This window comes from Erpetoichthys calabaricus, chromosome 1, assembly GCF_900747795.2.
Source record: "Erpetoichthys calabaricus chromosome 1, fErpCal1.3, whole genome shotgun sequence".
Taxonomy (NCBI): Eukaryota; Metazoa; Chordata; class Cladistia; order Polypteriformes; family Polypteridae; genus Erpetoichthys; species Erpetoichthys calabaricus.
In genome coordinates, this window is record NC_041394.2 from 15,445,544 (window position 1) to 15,465,579 (window position 20,036).

A 20,036-nucleotide genomic window follows, 5' to 3' on the forward strand; every position below is an offset into this window, starting at 1 on the left:
CAACAGATTTTTTTTTACAGTGTACTTTTCATCTAGTTGCTGCTCTTTTATTATAATAAATGACTAATACCGTTTTGTGTGTGTGTGTGTGGTTATGTAATTTAGGAGCTATGATGCCAAAGCCACAAGGAGTTAAAAGTCCATCTAAATAAGGAAACAAACAGACAAGCAAATAAAAATCACATTCTGAGTTTGTCTATTCAGTCGTCTTTTTATGTATTCACTGTTAACTGTGCACTATCAAAATCCACTTGATAGATCAATCAAGCAAACAAATTAAGAAATACATTTTTTATCACATTAATCATTCACCAATCAGCTATAACATGAAATTTTGACACATAGCAGTCATTCAATCCTTTTTTAGACGTCACTGTTAACTATATGCAGCATGAAATATCCATTTACAGTAATCAACAAGTAAAATAATTTTAATGTGATTATGATCACTTTTTCAGTAGTTGAAGTGGAAAAAGTAAGAGGCGGCACTCCAGGTGTTTCGGGGGTTGGAATGTCGTGTGGTTGGGAGGGCGGTTAAACATCCAAGTCAATATTTTATATCATCATTATTAATCGTGTACCATCTGGGATCGCTATATTTAGCAGACAGCACATTTCAGACATAACTAAATATTAATCATTCACCAATTAGCCAACCCTTTTTTTTATGTCACTATTATCTGTATGCACCGCCAAAAGTCAACTTATGAAAAACAACAAACACAAAACCAAATATGCAAATATGAAGCTCTCTTTTTAAGTCTTTGTTTTCTGTTCCCGCTTAAATCCCAAACCCGGCAGTTTGTTTTTTTTCTTACTTATTGTAAGGTCTTCCGCCGCAACACTCGAATCCTTTTTGCTTCTGGAATGAGTGAGTCCAGCACGTTTCTTTGCAGTGTTCCTGACATGACTGCGAGTGACCTAAAAAAAGAGATTTCGTTAAGTTTCTTCAGGATGACCTTAAAACACACCTTGTTTGTATACTGAGTATTAGGGGCACCGGGAAGAAAATAAAAATTCTCTCCCGTAGTTTCTATATAAAGGTTAAGAGGGGAAGAAAATCCGAAATTCTTTGAAGCACTCCTGACTACCATTATTGTAAATTCCAATTCTGGCTAACATTACTAGAAATTCCATCCTCACCCGCTGTTATAATTAAACTACTCTAACACTTCATCTTCATTCTTAAGTAAATTAATTATGAAAGCCAATAAGTCAATCATTATCCAAACCGCTATAGCCTAACACAGGGTCACGGGGTCTGCTGGAGCCAATCCCAGCTAGTACAGGGCGCAAGGCAAGAACAAATCCCGGGCAGAGCGCCAGCACACCAAGGTCAATTTAGGATCGCCAATGCACCTAACCTGCGTGTCTTTGGCAGGAAACCCACACAGACACGGGGAGAACATGTCAATTCCCCGCAGGGAGGAACTGAGGTCTTCTTAATACGAGGCAGCAGTGCTACTACTGCGCCACCCAAGCCAGTAAGTGTTGTTATAAAATAATAATAATTCATTACATTTATATAGCGCTTTTCTCAGTACTCAAAGCGCTATCCACACAGGGAGGAACCGGGAAGCAAACCCACAATCTTCCACAGTCTCCTTACTGCAAAGCAGCAGCACTACCACTGCGCCACCTGTTAGGACATATACATATATTACAATTCCTTAACCAAATTTTTTAAATACATAATTAAAACTTCGCATTTTGTTTTAAATAAATAACTAAAATATATCCAGCATATTTAAGAAAAAAACCCACACAAATTGAAAATGCACCCAAATGACTAAATTATAGGTATAATAAACAGGGAGCATGCGCTGACAGAATAAAAAGTAAAGCACATATGGTTTGTTTTCATCCTGCACCAAAGTAAAATTTGCGATGCGCTGATTAGAAATAAACACGTGCACTGCATAAAAAACATTAAAAAGGGAAAGAAAACACACACAAGGGAAAATTACTTCAAAAAAATCAACATTGTATGTGATGTTATTATCTTCAAATAAGAGGAAGCGAGAAAGGACGAGTTTAGTCGTCAGCTGCGTTAGGTGGGTCTGCCGCATTAGCAGTGTAAACGAATTCCGTGCCCATTCATGCCCAACACATTTATTTCCATCCTTCCATAGTCTAAAAACGTCTTTCCATTGATAAAAAAATAAGCGGTTTCGCTTCGTGATTTTGTCTCTGATGGTTTTATTTAGGCGGCATATTATTTCCTGGTGTTTTAATTAGTACTTCTGCATTTTAAATTTGTCACTTATCATTCCTGTTTTTATGACATGTGACTTATACGGTTCAAAACTTAAATATTAATTAGAAAACCTCCAAAGCATATTTGCAGTTATTTAATTCCCCATTTAAATTGCAGATGCCCAGAAAGGAACACAGCAGCCTTGCTTATAGCCTTGCCATGCGCATCACCACAGTCTGCAGGAATCCATGGTGGCTCAGTAATGGAGAGCTGTGAGATTAGTGCAAATGGGATCCTTTGCAGCTTTAACACCTGTAGACAATTTGAGTGCGTATAGCGATTAGTCATCTTATTATCTCGTCAATCACATCTGTTAAAGTCGGAATGTGAATCACCTCTTAGCACAAGCAACGATAACGACAGCGGCTCACAGAAGTAGACTCCGTTTAAAGCTGCGCCGTCCGAGCAGTCAAATAACAGTTCTGCGGACATCAACCCCTTGGATAATCTCAGTATGCAACAATTATTAGAGAAAGACGGAAAATTAATAACCCTCCTAGATCTGGTGCAGGACGACATGGAAAGATGAACGCGTCAGAATGTTGCCTGCAGCCCCCCACTGCACCTGCTGACAAATCTCCATGTCAACGCCACCGGCGGATTCCTGCAGAACGTCGGTGATGCTGTGTCCAAATCTGGGCATGCAGTGAGCAGATTACCATAATTTTATACGCAACAAACCCCGAGGTCGTGCGTTCAAATTCCGCTACTGCATAGCTGTGACACTGTAACACTTCACCTTCCTGTACTCCATCTGGAAAAGCAAAAGATATGAAACCAATTGTATCTCAGATGTTGTAAGTCACCTTGGATAAACGTGTCAGCCAATAATAATAATAATTAATTATTATTATTGTGTGAAAAATAAATGTATTTTTCGGTGGAGTATTCCTGTTAAATGTAGATGTATTTCTTATTGATATTAATTGTGGTATTTTATTTTCTTTAGGATGTTGAAGCTGATTCAGTCTGACTGGAGTCAGTATGCTCTCAAACTATTTGTGGCAAAGCATGAAGGAGCTCCTGATGCAGAACCAGCAGATGTTGGTGTGATGGTTGAGGGAACTGAAGCTTTAAATAATTTAGGTAACTTTGGTGGAATGGTGGCTCTAAGGCTAGGGATCTGCACTGGCAATCGGAAGGTTGCCAGTTTGAATCCCGTAAAATGCCAAAAGGGACTCTGCTCTGTTGGGCCCTTGAGCAAGGCCCTTAACCTGCAATTGCTGAGCGCTTTGAGTAGTGAGAAAAGCGCTATATAAATGCAAAGAATTGGCATGTGCCATGTAGGTGTTATTCACTGAATCTGAGTTACCTTAAAGAGCTCAGGTATATTTTAGAAGTATTCCAAAACTTGTTTTTGGAATTAAATGGTCTCAAACTTAGCTCAAAAGTTCTTTCTTTAAAAAACAGGTTAATGTGCTAATGTTAATGCTTTATTTTTTGCTTCAACTTTATTTACTGCAATACAAACTGGTGAGGAAGGCAGGCTCTATTGTAGGCACGGTGCTGGACAGTTTGACATCTGTGGCGGAGCGACGGGCGCTGAGCAGACTCCTGTCAATCATGGAGAATCCACTGCATCCACTGAACAGGATCATCTCCAGACTCTGCTGTCACTGTCCTGCTCCACTGACAGACTGAGGAGATCATTCATCCATCACACTATGGGGCTCTTCAATTCTACCCAGGGGGGTAAACGTTAACATTATACAAAGTTATTGTCTGTTATACCTGCATTTTTATTACTCTTAAATTTAATTTTGTTTTTTATCAGTATGCTGCTGCTGGAGTATGTGAATTTCCCCTTGGGATTAATAAAGTATCTATCTATCTATTAGAAGAGTATATTGTTTTGTATGTATGTATATATGACCATATTTCAGTCAAAAAAAGCATTGTTTGCTGGATTTTTTTTTTTTTTTCATTTAGCTATACACTGTAAAAAATGAATCATGAGGCTTGTAATTTTCATTAAAAAAATTGATGTAATCATTAAAAATAATGTGCATATTTAATTAAAAAAATAGGTTTTCTGTTTTTCTTATAATATATTGAGAACATTTCACTAATAAAATTAAGAAATAAATTGTACCTATTTTTTTAAGGAAATGAGTGCAATTTTTAGGCTTAATTTGAGGAACCATTTAGGCTAAAATTTTAAGGAAAAAAGGCTTCATATTTATTTTAAGAGAATTGGTCCAATTACCCGGGTTTGATTAAGTCCCCTTCATTTGAATCTCAACGGCAGCGATCAGACGGCGTTTTGAAGGAGCAGACGAACAGTGGAAAATATTAAGAGGTAAGTTATAAGCCCCTTACTAATTTTTTACATTTTATTTTGATTTCTTAAATAAGCTCCTCAGGACACCGCTTATTCACGCTAGTACAGGAATTGTTTTACACTTATTTTTGAATCTGAACGACAGTGATCATTTTGGCATATGAAACAGTGACTATGTTGAACCAGGCGTTTTAAAATAAAGGTTTACAATTATGCGATGTTATTTGATGTGAAAATCTGAACTCGAGCTCATTAGTCATAACTCCTCACATGCACGTGCTGAGGCTAGAATGGACATGTTGGTCGCTAAAGCAAAATGGCCATGCATCGAGCTTGATAGATGGGGCAGTTTCTATGATTATACTTAAAAACTTTTAAGAGTGTTGATGTGTTTATATATTCGCTTCAAATTGTAAAGATTAAATTAGCGTTTAATCATTTCACGCAATATATGCATTTTTTTCATTCATCCTCGACGTTAGAGGGCGCCCTCTTAAAAAAAAAAAAAAAAAAACCAAGTCACAAACACCATAAAAGCAACACGATGACGTTCCAGGAATTGCTATGGACATAACCATGCTTTTGACTAGTGGAAGAATACAAACATCTTTGCAATAATTAAGGCATTATCAGTCTCCTCAAAGAGTAAGATATATCTATAGCAATTTACATTTTCTCTTTGATTAATCTATGTAAAATTCAACCTGAGTGAAGTTATTTGAACACATTTGAGATTTACTATAATGCAAATTTATTTAAAATTAGTCTTTAACAATATTTAAAAATGTTTAGACTTGTTTAGCATTATTGGGTGTCTAGGCTTAAACCATTCCAATTTCATGATTTTGGTGATTAGGTTGAATTGTGCCCGACAGTTGCAGAATTTAAAGATCGCTGGCCTGCTCAGTTTGACATTCTCCAGGTAGGGATTTTACATTTTGTTATTAAATACCATCACAGATGATAATGTGGTTGTCAACTGAACATAATTATAATCAGTGTTTATGTGTTTCATTTTTTAGATTAATGAAGAGTTTAGGAGAATTACTACTCTGCACCTTGAGCCAACATTTATTAAGATGTTGGATTACTACACTCCTAAACTTTTCACAATATTTTCCTGCAAAGGAGGAGCACTCGCACAGATTTTGAAGAAGAAAATGGGTGCCATACAGCAGGTATTTTAATTGGTATTTTTTATTATTATTTGATTGATATCCATCCATCCATTTTCCAACCTGCTGAATCCGAACACAGGGTCACGGGGGTCTGCTGGAGCCAATCCCAGCCAACACAGGGCACAAGGCAGGAACCAATCCCGGGCAGGGTGCCAACCCACCGCAGGACACACACACACACACCAAGCACACACTAGGGCCAATTTAGAATCACCAATCCACCTAACCTGCATGTCTTTGGACTGTGGGAGGAAACCGGAGCGCCTGGAGGAAACCCACGCAGACACGGGGAGAACATGCAAACTCCACGCAGGGAGGACCCGGGAAGTGAACCCAGGACTCCCAACTGCGAGGCAGCAGCGCTACCCACTGCACCACCGTGCCGCCTTGATTGATATTTGCTTCATTATTATTGGGTACTATTACTAATTTCTACACTTTTGGTGCCTTAGACCTCACATCAAAACATAGAACAGACGAGATGTTGTCCTCCGTTGCTTGGTCAATTACTTGGGTGAAAAGGAGGAAGACCTCATCCAGGAGTACAATGTATGTGTCTAAAACTATTTCAGATATTTATTGTTTTCAGAAAACTGCATTTAGCATTTGTTTTCCTTTACAAAAACAGAAATACATCTTAAACATAAGTGTGTTCCTCATGTAAAAAAATTCTTGCACTAGTGTCAGCAATATAAATGAAATAAATTAAACAATGTCAACATTTCTGAAAACCTCCTGTCCGCCATTAGCCATAGTATACTTGAGTTTGTTGTAGTGTCAGTCTCCATAGTCCACTGAAACAAGTTTTGGGGAGTTAGTGTTTTACAATGTTACAAAGATATGAACCTAGAAATGGTTTAAATAGATAGAGATAGATAGATACTTTATTAATCCCAATGGGAAATTCACTGTACTGTACTTCCTTGAGGTATCTGCATTTTAAGTTCTTACGAGGAAAAACTTGTTTGAACATCTTACACAAATTAACTACATAAATAACAGATCTTCATAATAAAATGTTATGTTTGTTTTACAGTATGAAAATGAGAATGTGCAGCAAAGTCTACTGCAGCAGGTAATGAAAATTGCTGTCTGCAAGAAGGATGACCAGGAGGACTTTAGCATTGTCTTGGAGGGTGTGCAAGTCATGACTGGCTTGGGAAATCTGACTAGAGCCTGCGCAATTCTTCTTGGATTCACATATGCACTAAACCTCACCGATCCCAAACAACTGAGGAACACGTTTTGAGGCCTTTCAGAAGCTCTTCTTGGAACTGGATGTTTGCAGGTTTTCCCCCAAATTACAATCTCTCAAAAACTTGTGTATTAGATTGTGAGAGACACATTCCATTGTTACCAAGTTTTGGTTAAAATGCCCAGGTTGAGGTTTGAGATTGTTCTGCAGCTTGTTCTACAACAGTTTATCTGGTTTGATGCTAAACAGTTGATTTCAATGACATAAATTGTGAGTTACAAACTGTTTTACAAATTTTTTGTTTTTTCTTAAAAATGCTGTAAATGTTATATACACTATTTTACAAAGTGTTTAATATTTTGATACCAGTGTAACATGGAATAAAAGCATGTTTAACACCAAAATGCATTATGTATTCATTTCATTATAAAATGTTTTTTTCTATTATTAAGTAATTTTCCTTAATACATATGAGTACATTTTGTTTTATGTGCTTAAACTAAAAATCATTATTTCACTAATAATGCTAAAATCATCATGTCTCCGGCTAAATAATTTGGGATGCTTTACATGATTTATTCAAGTAGATTCTGCTAGGGAAAAAAATCAAGCCGTAAATACTACTTAAAAATAATATGCGTCTGGCTAAATAATTTAGGATTTTTTACATGATTTATTCAAGTAAATTCTTCTAAAAAAATCAAGCCTTAAAAACTGCTTAAAAATCTGTGCAATATTGTTACCATATTTTAAGTAGATAGCACATAAGATTTTTTACAGTGTAGATGCCTTATTTTATATAAGAATTTGTTAATATATTAAAGTTACCACTTCAGAGTTAAACTTATTTTCTCCACATTTAATACGTATGTTTGAACAGTTACGAATATTAAGTTAGGCTTACTAAAATAAATTATGGCAATCGATTGCATAAACCTTTTTAAGTTTATTCAAAATGAAATCTTGTGTTGATTATAAAGGTTTATTATGCATAAACCTTTTGTATAGGGTTAAATTCTCAACATTAGTTGTTTCAACTAAAAAAAAAAAACTAAATATTTTATAAAAGAAAATGTTACTTAATCCAACAAATTCGTATCACATTTTTATTTTCACTCAACTCAAAGTTGTTAAATGTTAAAAAAAAAAAAAAAAAAAACATAAACCCGTTTAGATTTCACTAAACTAATTTATGGATTTATGTAACGGATTTAAACAAATAAAGGTTCTTTCTGGGATCTTCATGATGCGAATGGTTATTTTTGGTTATGCACGTGACAATTCTATATTTGAAGTTGCCCTTTTGCTGCATTGTGTTCTTTTGGATCCCCATATATTTAAAAATTTGAAAACAAAGTTATAGACTTTTATTAAATCCATTTTTTTTCGAATTCCGTAGGTTTTATGAGTTTGGCTGATTAATTACACTTTCATATAGTGAGTCAATGCTCAACCCGCTCTATCCTAACAAAGGGTCACGGGGGTCTGCTGGAGCCAATCCCAGCCAGCACAGGGCGCAAGGCAGGAACAAACCCCGGGCAAGGGGCAGCCCACCGCAAGGCACACACACGCACCAAGAACAATTTAGGATTGCCAATGCACCTAATACCGTCTTTGGACTGTGGGAGAAAATCGGAACACCCAGTGCAGATACGGAGAGAATATATACGCATGCATATATAATTTATATACAATTAACATATTTACATCTTTAAAACGAAAACCGTACCATTTTTATTTTTTAACGCATTTTGCTTTACATGATTATTTTTCTTAAACTTCAATATCTAAATCATTTCAATAGTATAAATCAGAGAAAATATTTATAGATTATTTATTCAGTTTGATAGCAATTTCTCATACAGGTAAACTGAGTAAATCTTAAAAATTGTAGCCATTTTTTTTTTTTAAGTGTAGAAGCCGCCCATTCCGACACTACTGGCCAGCAGCCTCAAACGAGCCCATGGGAGCAGAGCATCACGGGGCACACCCAACGACATACCAGACATTCTCTGGCACTGGTCCTACTCACAGGTTCATATCAGTCTCACCTCATTCCTTATCCCCATATACATAATATCCACAATTTGGTGTGCATTAAGAAACGAGAAAACGGGGAGACAAGCAAGCAAGACATGAAGAGAATAGGTAGACTTGCAGGCTGAACAGAAAGGTGACCAGGTTTGAACCCCCGTGTAGCGGGATGCATACCCAACAAATATACAAACATTTAATTTGACACTGAATCTGAGCAGAAGAAAAAAAAAAATCCAAGACTCCCGTAGGAAACACAAGTACCCTGAAATATTGAACTGTATCTTTACTATAATAAAAAATAACCGCAACAACAACATCAATAATAATAATTATTATTATTATTATTGTTATTATTATAATTATAATTCGGTCAAATAAATCTCCGTTTCCTTCTCCTAAACGAATTTTAGTGAGTATGGTGTCATCGGTACAAGTTTTGCTTCTGAATTTTCGTCCCTTTTTGGGGCCTCAAGGATGGTGTTGTCATAAGTGTTGTACGCCCGTGTTTTTCTCTAGTTCTGGAAGGCATCGGCAATAGGAACACAGTAAGTATAGAAATACTCTCTGTTACACACAACGAATGCGCAAACAATCGACCACCTTAAAATAAGCCTGTAAACGAAATATAAAAATGTGTTTATTTTTTGAGCATTTTGGTTGTATAACTTGCTTGACTAGAGAAAGACGAAACCACAAAAATAAGGTCGAAAATGTGGCACCTGGGCTTAGAAATGCAAAGGTTATTTCGCTTTTATTAAACCATCGCCTCCCGTTTAATATTACATCTCCTATATGCTACAAGATTTATTGATAAAATTCGAAAAAGAAATTTCGTAACTTAACTTTATAAATGCATACATCCAACGAATAAACGGATCCCGTGTATTGAATTTGTAATCCTGGCGTTTAGCGTCTGTGGGTTAATCCTTGACTGTGTGTGAGTTTTCCTCCACTCCGGCGTTAACTCCTCTCCGACTCCCCGGTACTAATTAAGTCAATAATCGTTTTCGTAACTGTGATGGACTTCCTATCTGGCCAAGGCTGCTACCTGTGTTGCACGTATAGTGCTCTTTGAACTCTGAATTTTAATGAATCGAGTTTAAGAATTTTCTGTATTGTCAAGTTCTCCATCCATCCATCCATTTTCCAACCCGCTGAATCCGAACACAGGGTCACGGGGGTCTGCTGGAGCCAATCCCGGGCAGGGTGCCAACCCACCGCAGGACACACACAAACACACCTACACACCAAGCACACACTAGGGCCAATTTAGAATCGCCAATCCACCTATTCTCCAGGCAGGTTTAATCGAGTCAAAACACTGTCGTAAGTCTTTGCATTGTTCTTTCCAGATATTCAGGCTTTCATGCCACAAACGTTTCAGGGAGGGATTCATGGACAGCGTGTGTATGCGCGCTCCTGTGTCAGCGTATCTAAGATCATGACGTAAAAGCGGCAAGCATTGCAGACACATTAGCTGAAACATCAAAAAAATGACTGAACAATAATACAAAAGATACCTAATGCAAACAATTTAGTGGACATTCAACAATTAACAGAACGCTAATTAGCGTTTTGTCAGGAGCGACAAAGTGAATAGCAACGTTGCTCCAACAAGCTCCGTGATGCTGGAACACGTAAGAAGATGGAATAGAAGATCTCGGGAATGTAAAGATACCGACAGGATGTAGGAAGAAACTGTACAGTCCTTGGCACTGGAACATTACAGTATAAGTCTCAGTCAGCATCAGCCTGAAGACAATAATAAGAAAGAGCAGCAAAAGTGGCAGAAATGTAAAAAAAAAAAAAAAACCCTTACCTGCCAGTGTAACCATAGTATGTGCCTCCAGCAGAATGAAGAGTGCTAAAAAATGAAAAAAAAAAGTATAGATATATAAATTATGTTGTTTAGAAGATGGATATTTGGATTTTTGGATAAACCTTGTAACCATCAGAAGCATTGATCCGTTAACTTGCATTACGTCCAACGTGAGGATAAAGGCAAAAATGTATTCATCTGTTTAAGCTATCCATCCCATTACTGAACTCTCAACTCTGAAAACGGGTTCCCGTGGGTCCGGAGTCGATGCCACAGACAAATTGAATGCTACGTCCTTAATTGTGCGAGTGTTTAAAAGATTAACACATATTCACCGAGTTAAGTAAGTCAGCATTGTTTGGAGAACTTCCTGACTTACCCACGCACGTTAGTAGGCGACTCATCTTTGCGCTTATCAAAGTGCAAGAAGTAAAGCAAGTAGCGCCACTTAAATAGAAAAGTTAGAGGCGGGAGATCATATGCTGCTCGACATCGTTTGGAGGCTATTTATTGCTACCGTGTCGTTATATAGAAGGAATGCCAAAAAAAAAAAAAAACTTCCAAAGCTTACACACTGATTCAGCTTACAGTGAAAGTTAAGATGCTCCACCTAGTTGTTTTTTTTTTTTTTTCAGAAGGCTGCCGACCCAAATCCTCGTTTTCCTATGTGGTGCTATTATTACGTCATAACATCAGTTAATTCTTTTTTTGTGTCATTGAACAGAGGCTGAATCCTGTCAATTTCACCTGTCGCCTACAGTGGACGCTATACGCGCACCTGAAGTCTCCGCTTGAGAAATCTTCATCAGCAGGCGGTCCTGCCTTATCCTTGTCTAAAGTTTAGAGGTGCAGGTTCTTCTGCGTCTCTCATAGACGTTTAGCGTCCAATACTTTCCACTGAGAGGCTCATCTCTTCTGTTTGAAGTTTTATACTGTGAGTATAGGAGGACATGTGTGCAAGGGAGAGACGTGGTAGCATCTCAGTTCCAGAAATACATACATATATATGGATGTAAAGGTAGAGACCGAATTGATTTTTGTAACAGAAGTGTCTAGAGAAAAAATATATATATTACCTCGGGGTTTACGCAGCTAAAAAAATGAAAAACATGGTTTCACGTGGCTCGGAACGTGTTAGCCCGTAATTCCAGAACTGCCTGTCTTTTACATTATAATATAGGATTGTAAAGAAAGAGACTAAATTGATTTTAATGATGAAAGTGGATCATGGATCATGGATTTTGGTTTTACATAAGTGAACATGATGTTTTTAAGTGGTTTGGTACGGGCAAGTACGTGCTAACAACCGATCCAGAAATGCGTAAGATTTAAAATGTATAGAAAATAACTGAATTAATTTTGTTGACAAAGTAGGGAAATGATTATATTGTCTCAGTTTTACACCACAAAAATGAAAATCGCGGTTAAACGTGCAGACAAATACGTCTTAGCACGCACTTCCAGAAATGCCTGACAAATTATGGCGTAAAGAAAGACACCGACTTGATTTTGGTGAAATAGGGGAATTATGCTGTGTTCTTAGTTCTAAACCACTACAAACGTAAAAAGTGGTTTCTTATGATTGGAATGCGCGCGCGCACACACACACACGCGCACACACACACACACACACATATATATATATATATATATATAGTCCTGCGGTGGGTTAGCACCCTGCCCGGGATTGGTTCCTGCCTTGTGCCCTGTGTTGGCTGGGATTGGCTCCAGCAGACCCCCGTGACCCTGTGTTCGGATTCAGCGGGTTGGAAAATGGATGGATGAATGGATGGATGGATATATATATATAGAGAGAGAGAGAGAGAGTCCTGCGGTGTGTTGGCACCCTGCCCGGGATTGGTTCCTGCCTTGTGCCCTGTGTTGGCTGCGATTGGCTCCAGCAGATCCGGATTCAGCGGGTTTGAAAACGGATTAAATAATAATAATAATAATTCATTACATTTATATAGCGCTTTTCTTAGTACTCAAAGCGATATCCACACAGGGAGGAACTGGGAAGCGAAACCACAATCTTCCACAGTCTCTTACTGCAAAGCAGCAGCACTACCACTGCGCGGATGGATGGATATATATATATATATATATATATATATATATATATATATATATATATATATATAAACAGGCAGGCAGGCGGCGTGGTGTAGGTTAAGGCTTGGTAGTTCAAACGTTGCGGTTGTGGGCTCAAACCCGCTACTGACGCTAAGTTACACTGAGCAAATCACTTTGCCGGCCTGCCTGGTCTCCAGTTGGTAAAAGAAAAAGAAATGGGGCCGATTGAATCACAATAAGTCACCTTAAATAAAAGCATTGTCTCTTGTCATTTCCTAACCAGGGTCGGAGAGTTGGGACGGAGCCTGTCCCAGCTAGCATAGAGTGCAAGGCAGGATCACACCCTCAGCAGGACGCAGGGCAAACACACACAGCCCAATTTAGCACCGCCAATTCACCTAACCTGCCTGTCTTTGGACAGTTTGAGGAAAGCCACGCAGGATGGACCCTTTAATCCTTGGCGAATTTGAGATCTTTTCTTTTTTTATCTTATTTTAATAATTTTATTGTAATCATTCCTACAAATAGATCAATTTTTACAAAAGATAGGATTGAAAACAAGTCGCCCACACTTCTAAATTTGATATCTCTTCTTCAAAGACGCCATAAACAGGCTCTCTCCTTCAACCAAGAAGGTGTCTCGAGGGCATTGCGTCACTTTTGAGCTCAGACATGTCCATTCATTTTTCTGTTTAATCCGAATTCTTGAAATCCAGACGGACCCACCACCGATCAAAGTATTCTCAGACATTACTATTAACTTACATTCCGATTTCTAGAAAACTACTGCAAAGAAATGTTTATATCCCGCCTCTCCCGCTTCAGGATCTTCTGACAAGAGACGCTTTGGCTTGCGCTACAACCTCACAGCTTCAGTCATGCAGCATCCAACGGGAGCGGTCGTTGTCTATGAGGAGTTTGCACGTTATTCCCATGTGTGCGTAGGCTTTCTTCATGTTGCTCCAGTTTTCCTTCAATAGACGTCAGAGTTCGGTTAAATAGCTGTTGATAATTCAACTTCTTGTGACAATGGCCTGGCACCCTGTTCACACTCTTAAAAGTAACGGTACCAAAGTGGCTTCTCCGAGACCTACGATGGTGGAGACGTTTTTGTTTCTTCAAAAGAGCCATCAAAAGTTCCCGAATGAACCTTATTTATTTTGATCCTTAATAGTTTCCACCAATAGCCTCGAACAGATAATAACAGAATTATGAAACACTATCGGGTTCTTAATTTTTGAAAGGACTCTAGCTGCATAAAATACCAGAGGCTGAGTATGGAGTTTCTTGATCATTAACACCCTGGCAGGTAGCGTACATTTTAAAGATTTCTGCTCCGTCCACGTTATTGGGAACCTTCTTACAAGGCAAAGAACTAATTCCCTATGCGAAAAAACAACCTTCCCAGAATGAAGTACTTTGTCAAGCAAAGGCGCTAGATAGATAGATAGATAGATAGATAGATAGATAGATAGATAGATAGATAGATAGATAGATAGATAGATAGATAGATAGATAGATAGATAGATAGATAGATAGATATGAAAGGCACTATATAATAGATAGATAGATAGATAGATAGATAGATAGATAGATAGATAGATAGATAGATAGATAGATAGATAGATAGATAGATAGATAGATAGATATGTGAAAGGCACTATATAATAGATAGATAGATAGATAGATAGATAGATAGATAGATAGATAGATAGATAGATAGATAGATAGATAGATAGATAGATAGATAGATAGATAGATATGAAAGGCACTATATAATAGATAGATAGATAGATAGATAGATAGATAGATAGATAGATAGATAGATAGATAGATAGATAGATAGATAGATAGATAGATATGTGAAAGGCACTATATAATAGATAGATAGATAGATAGATAGATAGATAGATAGATAGATAGATAGATAGATAGATAGATAGATAGATAGATAGATAGATATGAAAGGCACTATATAATAGATAGATAGATAGATAGATAGATAGATAGATAGATAGATAGATAGATAGATAGATAGATAGATATGAAAGGCACTATATAATAGATAGATAGATAGATAGATAGATAGATAGATAGATAGATAGATAGATAGATAGATAGATAGATAGATATGTGAAAGGCACTATATAATAGATAGATAGATAGATAGATAGATAGATAGATAGATAGATAGATAGATAGATAGATAGATAGATAGATAGATAGATAGATAGATAGATATGAAAGGCACTATATAATAGATAGATAGATAGATAGATAGATAGATAGATAGATAGATAGATAGATAGATAGATATGTGAAAGGCACTATATAATAGATAGATAGATAGATAGATAGATAGATAGATAGATAGATAGATAGATAGATAGATAGATAGATAGATACTTTATTAATCCCAGGGGGAAATTCACAAAATTAGGGTTATGACGAACTACACGATCCAGTTTCAGAATAGAAATTGCCGGTCGGTTTCCTTACATGGCATTTTGGACAAGAGGTGCCTGCAGGCGGCCACGTTTGATGCTTTGATACAGTTACGTTATCTCGTATCATTTTGGAGCAGGAGGATCAGCCAATAACTTAGAAATGGCTGATTTAAACTTTATCTTTTAAATCAGTTAATACAAGCTTGAAGAATCGAGAATAATGGAGAATCCGAAATGACCGTGAACGTAGAAAGTATGATTTTTATTAATGCAATATCCATTTATGTGTGTAAAACTCAGTACGCAGTTCATATTACTTAATTTTATCAGGTTTTAATCTCCCCTCCGACCAATATTCCCATAAATTTGCAAAAATAATAACCGATGAATTTGTATCAATAATAATAATTATAATAGAAACAACAGTGAAACCTTACAAAATGGGACTCATTTAATCTAATGTACTGTACTCGTATAGTGGAATAATCTAAGTGGAAGTTTGGCGGTGCTTGGTGCGATAAAGTCCTCAAACTTCCAAATTGTAAAAGTGTGCCCAACAACTTTGGGAGAGTGAAGGATTAGCATGGCTAAATGGCCCCCTCGAACCGGGCGTGCTTTTTAATTTTGTTCAGGCACATCATACTAGAGGTGAATACACAATTTTCACGTGCAAGCACCTATATGACCATTCTTTGGGGTTATCAATATTTTCAAAATGTAATGTCTAGCTGAACATTTTACACATCACGAAACTCAGCGTTTGAGAGTGGTTCTGAAATAAAGGAGCTACAGGAAGATATTTGTAAATATGAGGAAAATTAATTTGGGGGCTAGAAAGCAGGAATTAGTCACCACACTCTGGAATTGGAATGACGTGCAGGAACGTATGGTGTAGGAAACGTATTGAGAATTTTTGCCAGAAGAAAGCGCACTTGCTCCGCAGACAATTCTTCAAGAGGACTCTAATAAACCAGAGGCTTAGCAGATGTCTAATTTAAGTGTTTATTTGTGTCATATACTTTCAATTCGAAGTACTTTAATTGATCTATTGCAGATACCTTATTCGTGTTTTGGAAAAAAGTTAAGTTTAATGTACTAAAAAATCAAGATTTTAGCTTATATTATATAGTATAACGTATGGGAAATGTATTGTAATTTCAGGGACTTTTTCATCTTTACAAAATATTTTTGTATACAGAATTACACGAAAAACCACAACTGAAATGTAAGAACGAGCACTAAAGCAAGTGACACACGATGCTGAATATTTTACGTGGTAAAAACAGCGAATTGTGAAGAGCAGTTTGCCTGTGGAGCCAGCATGGAGAAGTCCGTCCATTCGTTCATCTAAATGGCCTACTGACACTCCTTTGATCTTAGCCGCGTTCATTCAAGTGTAAAGCGGTAAGTACAAGTAAGGAAGCTTTGGTCGGCGACGCTAAACAGATGACTACAGGAAATCACAGCAAAAATGGCCTTTAGTCATATTTTTGACGGTATTCATTTATGTGTTTAAAGAAGCAACACGGTGACACGATCAACAAGCGCAGGTGCCGCACCAGTAGTGTCCACATTGATTTATTTATGTTTTTTTATTTTAGGGTGACGTCACCCCCCCCACCCCCACCCCCCACACTTTTTGAAATTATATTAGTTAGCTTCAGTCTCAGTTACAAAAGTGCTCATGCGTCGGATGTGCTTTAGCTTGCTCAGTGACGTGCTGACGCTCAGTCCATGGTTCGTTCACGCCTTCCTAAAAGTGCGACCTGGGGTAGACTCTAACCCCGCGACCCTGAATGGGATCAAGCTGGTGTGAACATCTGTTTATTTCATTTACGGGGTGATGGACTGGCGATCCGTCCAGGACGAATAGGAGAGTCGCTCTAAGAAAAGGGTTGCAGAGGAGATTACGCTTGAAACTCTGTGCGTGAGTCCCAATGTCTCCAATGCAGTGACGGGGACACCGTGAAGTACAACACTGGTGCCGTCCTTTGCATGAGAAGTACAAGCGCGTAGTCCCGACTTCTCTGTGGTCTTTAAAGAAGCCAGCAAGGCATTTTTCAGAAAGAGTAACGTTTACCTCGATGTTCTGGCTAAATTGCGCACTACCGAGCCGGATTATTGTGGTGCCCCCATATTAATCGAATTCAAAATATAAACAATAATAAACCCACAAACAAAGAAAGCGTTACTCTCATGCTATAAAATCAGAGAAAGTTTAAGATGCACTGTTTTAACCCATGTTTGTAACGCATGTGTAACTTTCGTTTTTTTATTTTATTTCATTTGTAGGAATAATGTAATTTTTTTCCCATGTACATATACGTGCTGACATGGCCTTTCATTAATCTCCTCAGACGTAGTTACTGGCTAACATATAGAGAACTGAAACACACATAGCTTTGTAAACAAAAGGGTTTTTTTAAATTTAGTTTTTACTTTTATTTTGCAAAGCAGTGCAGAAGAATTATTGTGATTTTTAAGGCTAGATTAATTGATTCTTATATAGCCATCTCTTAAAACTCCATAGACAATTAGCCAGGAATTTAGATGGAGAGATATGTTAACAGCACATCAATCTTAAAAATTAAGGTACCAGACTGGTTCTTCAGAGCAATGCCATATGGGAAACATTTGATCTCCCAAAAGACCCATCCAGAAAGAACCTTCATTTTTCCAGATCCACAATAGACTCCATACAGTAAATACCCAAGAATCGATGGCAACATGTTTGTGAAACACCAATGGGTCATGAAAGCGCTCTTGCAGCATACAATCACACAGGCTCAGTTCAGGTGTTCTTAATCTGTTAGTATCCTCCAAGTTAGCCTGCCATTCATTAGAGATTTCAGTTTTTTTTTCTACATATATAAGGAACTTTTTCAAAGCACAAAGAACCAACTTCATAAGCAAAGGACCATCCCAGAATGAAATGGTACTTGATGAAGCAATAGTTCTATGAGAAACCACATACAGTGATCCCTCGCTATATCGCGCTTCGCCTTTCGCAGCTTCACTCCATCGCGGATTTTATATGTAAGCATATTTAAATATATATCGCGGATTTTTTGCTGGTTCGCAGATTTCTGTGGACAATGGGTCTTTTAATTTCTGGCACATGCTTCCTCAGTTGGTTTGCCCAGTTGATTTCATACAAGGGACGCTATTGGCAGATGGCTGAGAAGCTACCCAGCTTACTTTTCTCTTTGTCTTGCGCTGACTTTCTCTGATCCTGACATAGGGGGATTGAGCAGGGGGGCTGTTCGCACACCTAGACGATACGGACGCTCGTCTAAAAATGCTGAAAGATTATCTTCACGTTGCTATCTTTTGTGCAGCTGCTTCCTGAAGCGACATGCTGCACGGTGCTTCGCATACTTAAAAGCTCGAAGGGCACGTATTGATTTTTGATTGAAAAACAAACTCTGTCTCTCTCTCTCTCTCTTTGTCTGCTCCTGACGGAGGGGGTGTGAGCTGCCACCTTCAACAGCTTTGTGCCGCGGTGCTTTGCATACTTAAAATCCAAACAGCCCTATTGATTTGTTTGCTTTTCTCTATCTCTGTGACATGATGTGCTCCTGATGCGCACTCCTTTGAAGAGGAAGATATGTTTGCATTCTTTTAAGTGTGAGACAGAACTGTCATCTCTGTCTTGTCATGGAGTACAGTTTAAACTTTTGAAAAAGAGACAAATGTTTGTTTGCAGTGTTTGAATAACGTTCCTGTCTCTCTACAGCCTCCTGTGTTTTCCTGTGCAAATCTGTGACCCAAGCATAACAATATAAAAATAAACATATAAACATATGGTTTCTACTTCGCGGATTTTCTTATTTCGCGGGTGGCTCTGGAGTGCAACCCCCGCGATGGAGGAGGGATTACTGTAATCTAGTAAAGAACTAGAAAGTGGCATTAAAGAAGCATTATTTTTAAGAGTGTACTCAGCTCCCTCGATACAAATTCAGGGAAGTGTATGGAAAGCATGGCCAGATCTACTATCAGGGTGACTTGGTTGCACACCATGGGACGATGCACATGTTTTCATCGACAGCACAGGTACTCACAGCAATCCAATATTCAGCACACATCCCTGCCGCAACACTCAAGGTGCCAGTGCGGTTCTTCGGGACAATGCCATAGGGGAACCATTTTTGGCTCTGAAAAGACCCAGCAACATGAAGGTTCCAGAAAGGACCTTAATTTCTTTAGACCCATACGGTAAATACCCGTGCATAGATGGTAATAGATTTGTGAAATACCAATAAGTTGTTTATTTAGATCCGTATTAGTTTCCAACAATAACCGTGAATAGATGATAATAGGGGCACGGTGGCACAGTGGTAGCACTGCTGCTTCACAGTAAGGAGACCTGGGTTCACTTCCCGGGTCCTCCCTGCATGGAGTTTGTATGTTCTCCCCGTGTCTGCATGGGTTGGGTTTCCTCCCACAGTGCAAAGACATGCAGGTTAGGTGTATTGGTGATCCTAAATTGTTCCTAGTGTGTGGTGGGTGTGTGTGCCCTGTGGTGGGCTGGCGCCCAGCTCCGGGATTTGTTCCTGCTTTGTGCTCTGTGTTGGCTGGGATTGGCTCCAGCAGACTCCCGTGACCCTGTGTTAGGATACAGCGGGTTAGATAATGGATGGATGGATGGATAGATGATAATAGATTTAGAAACACCATTAGCTTCCTGATTTTCATTCTTCCTGCATACTCAGGCTAGGTCTTGGCTTTCTTCATCTGTTAGTATCCTGC

General features: G+C 38.1%; 1 protein-coding gene across 1 annotated transcript in view; it reads right to left on the reverse strand.

Annotated features, from left to right (window-relative positions):
* The window catches only part of LOC127530061 (usherin-like), a 49,186-nt gene extending 37,820 nt beyond the window's left edge, over positions 1-11,366 (reverse strand). The window contains exons 1-3 of the mRNA XM_051935747.1: positions 11,147-11,366; positions 10,768-10,812; positions 819-921 (exon numbers count right to left, since the gene is read on the reverse strand). Coding sequence (XP_051791707.1) covers positions 819-921; positions 10,768-10,812; positions 11,147-11,171 — 173 coding nt within the window. The 5' untranslated portion in view covers positions 11,172-11,366. The remainder of the gene's footprint in view (positions 1-818; positions 922-10,767; positions 10,813-11,146) is intronic.
* Positions 11,367-20,036: the final 8,670 nt, after the last annotated feature.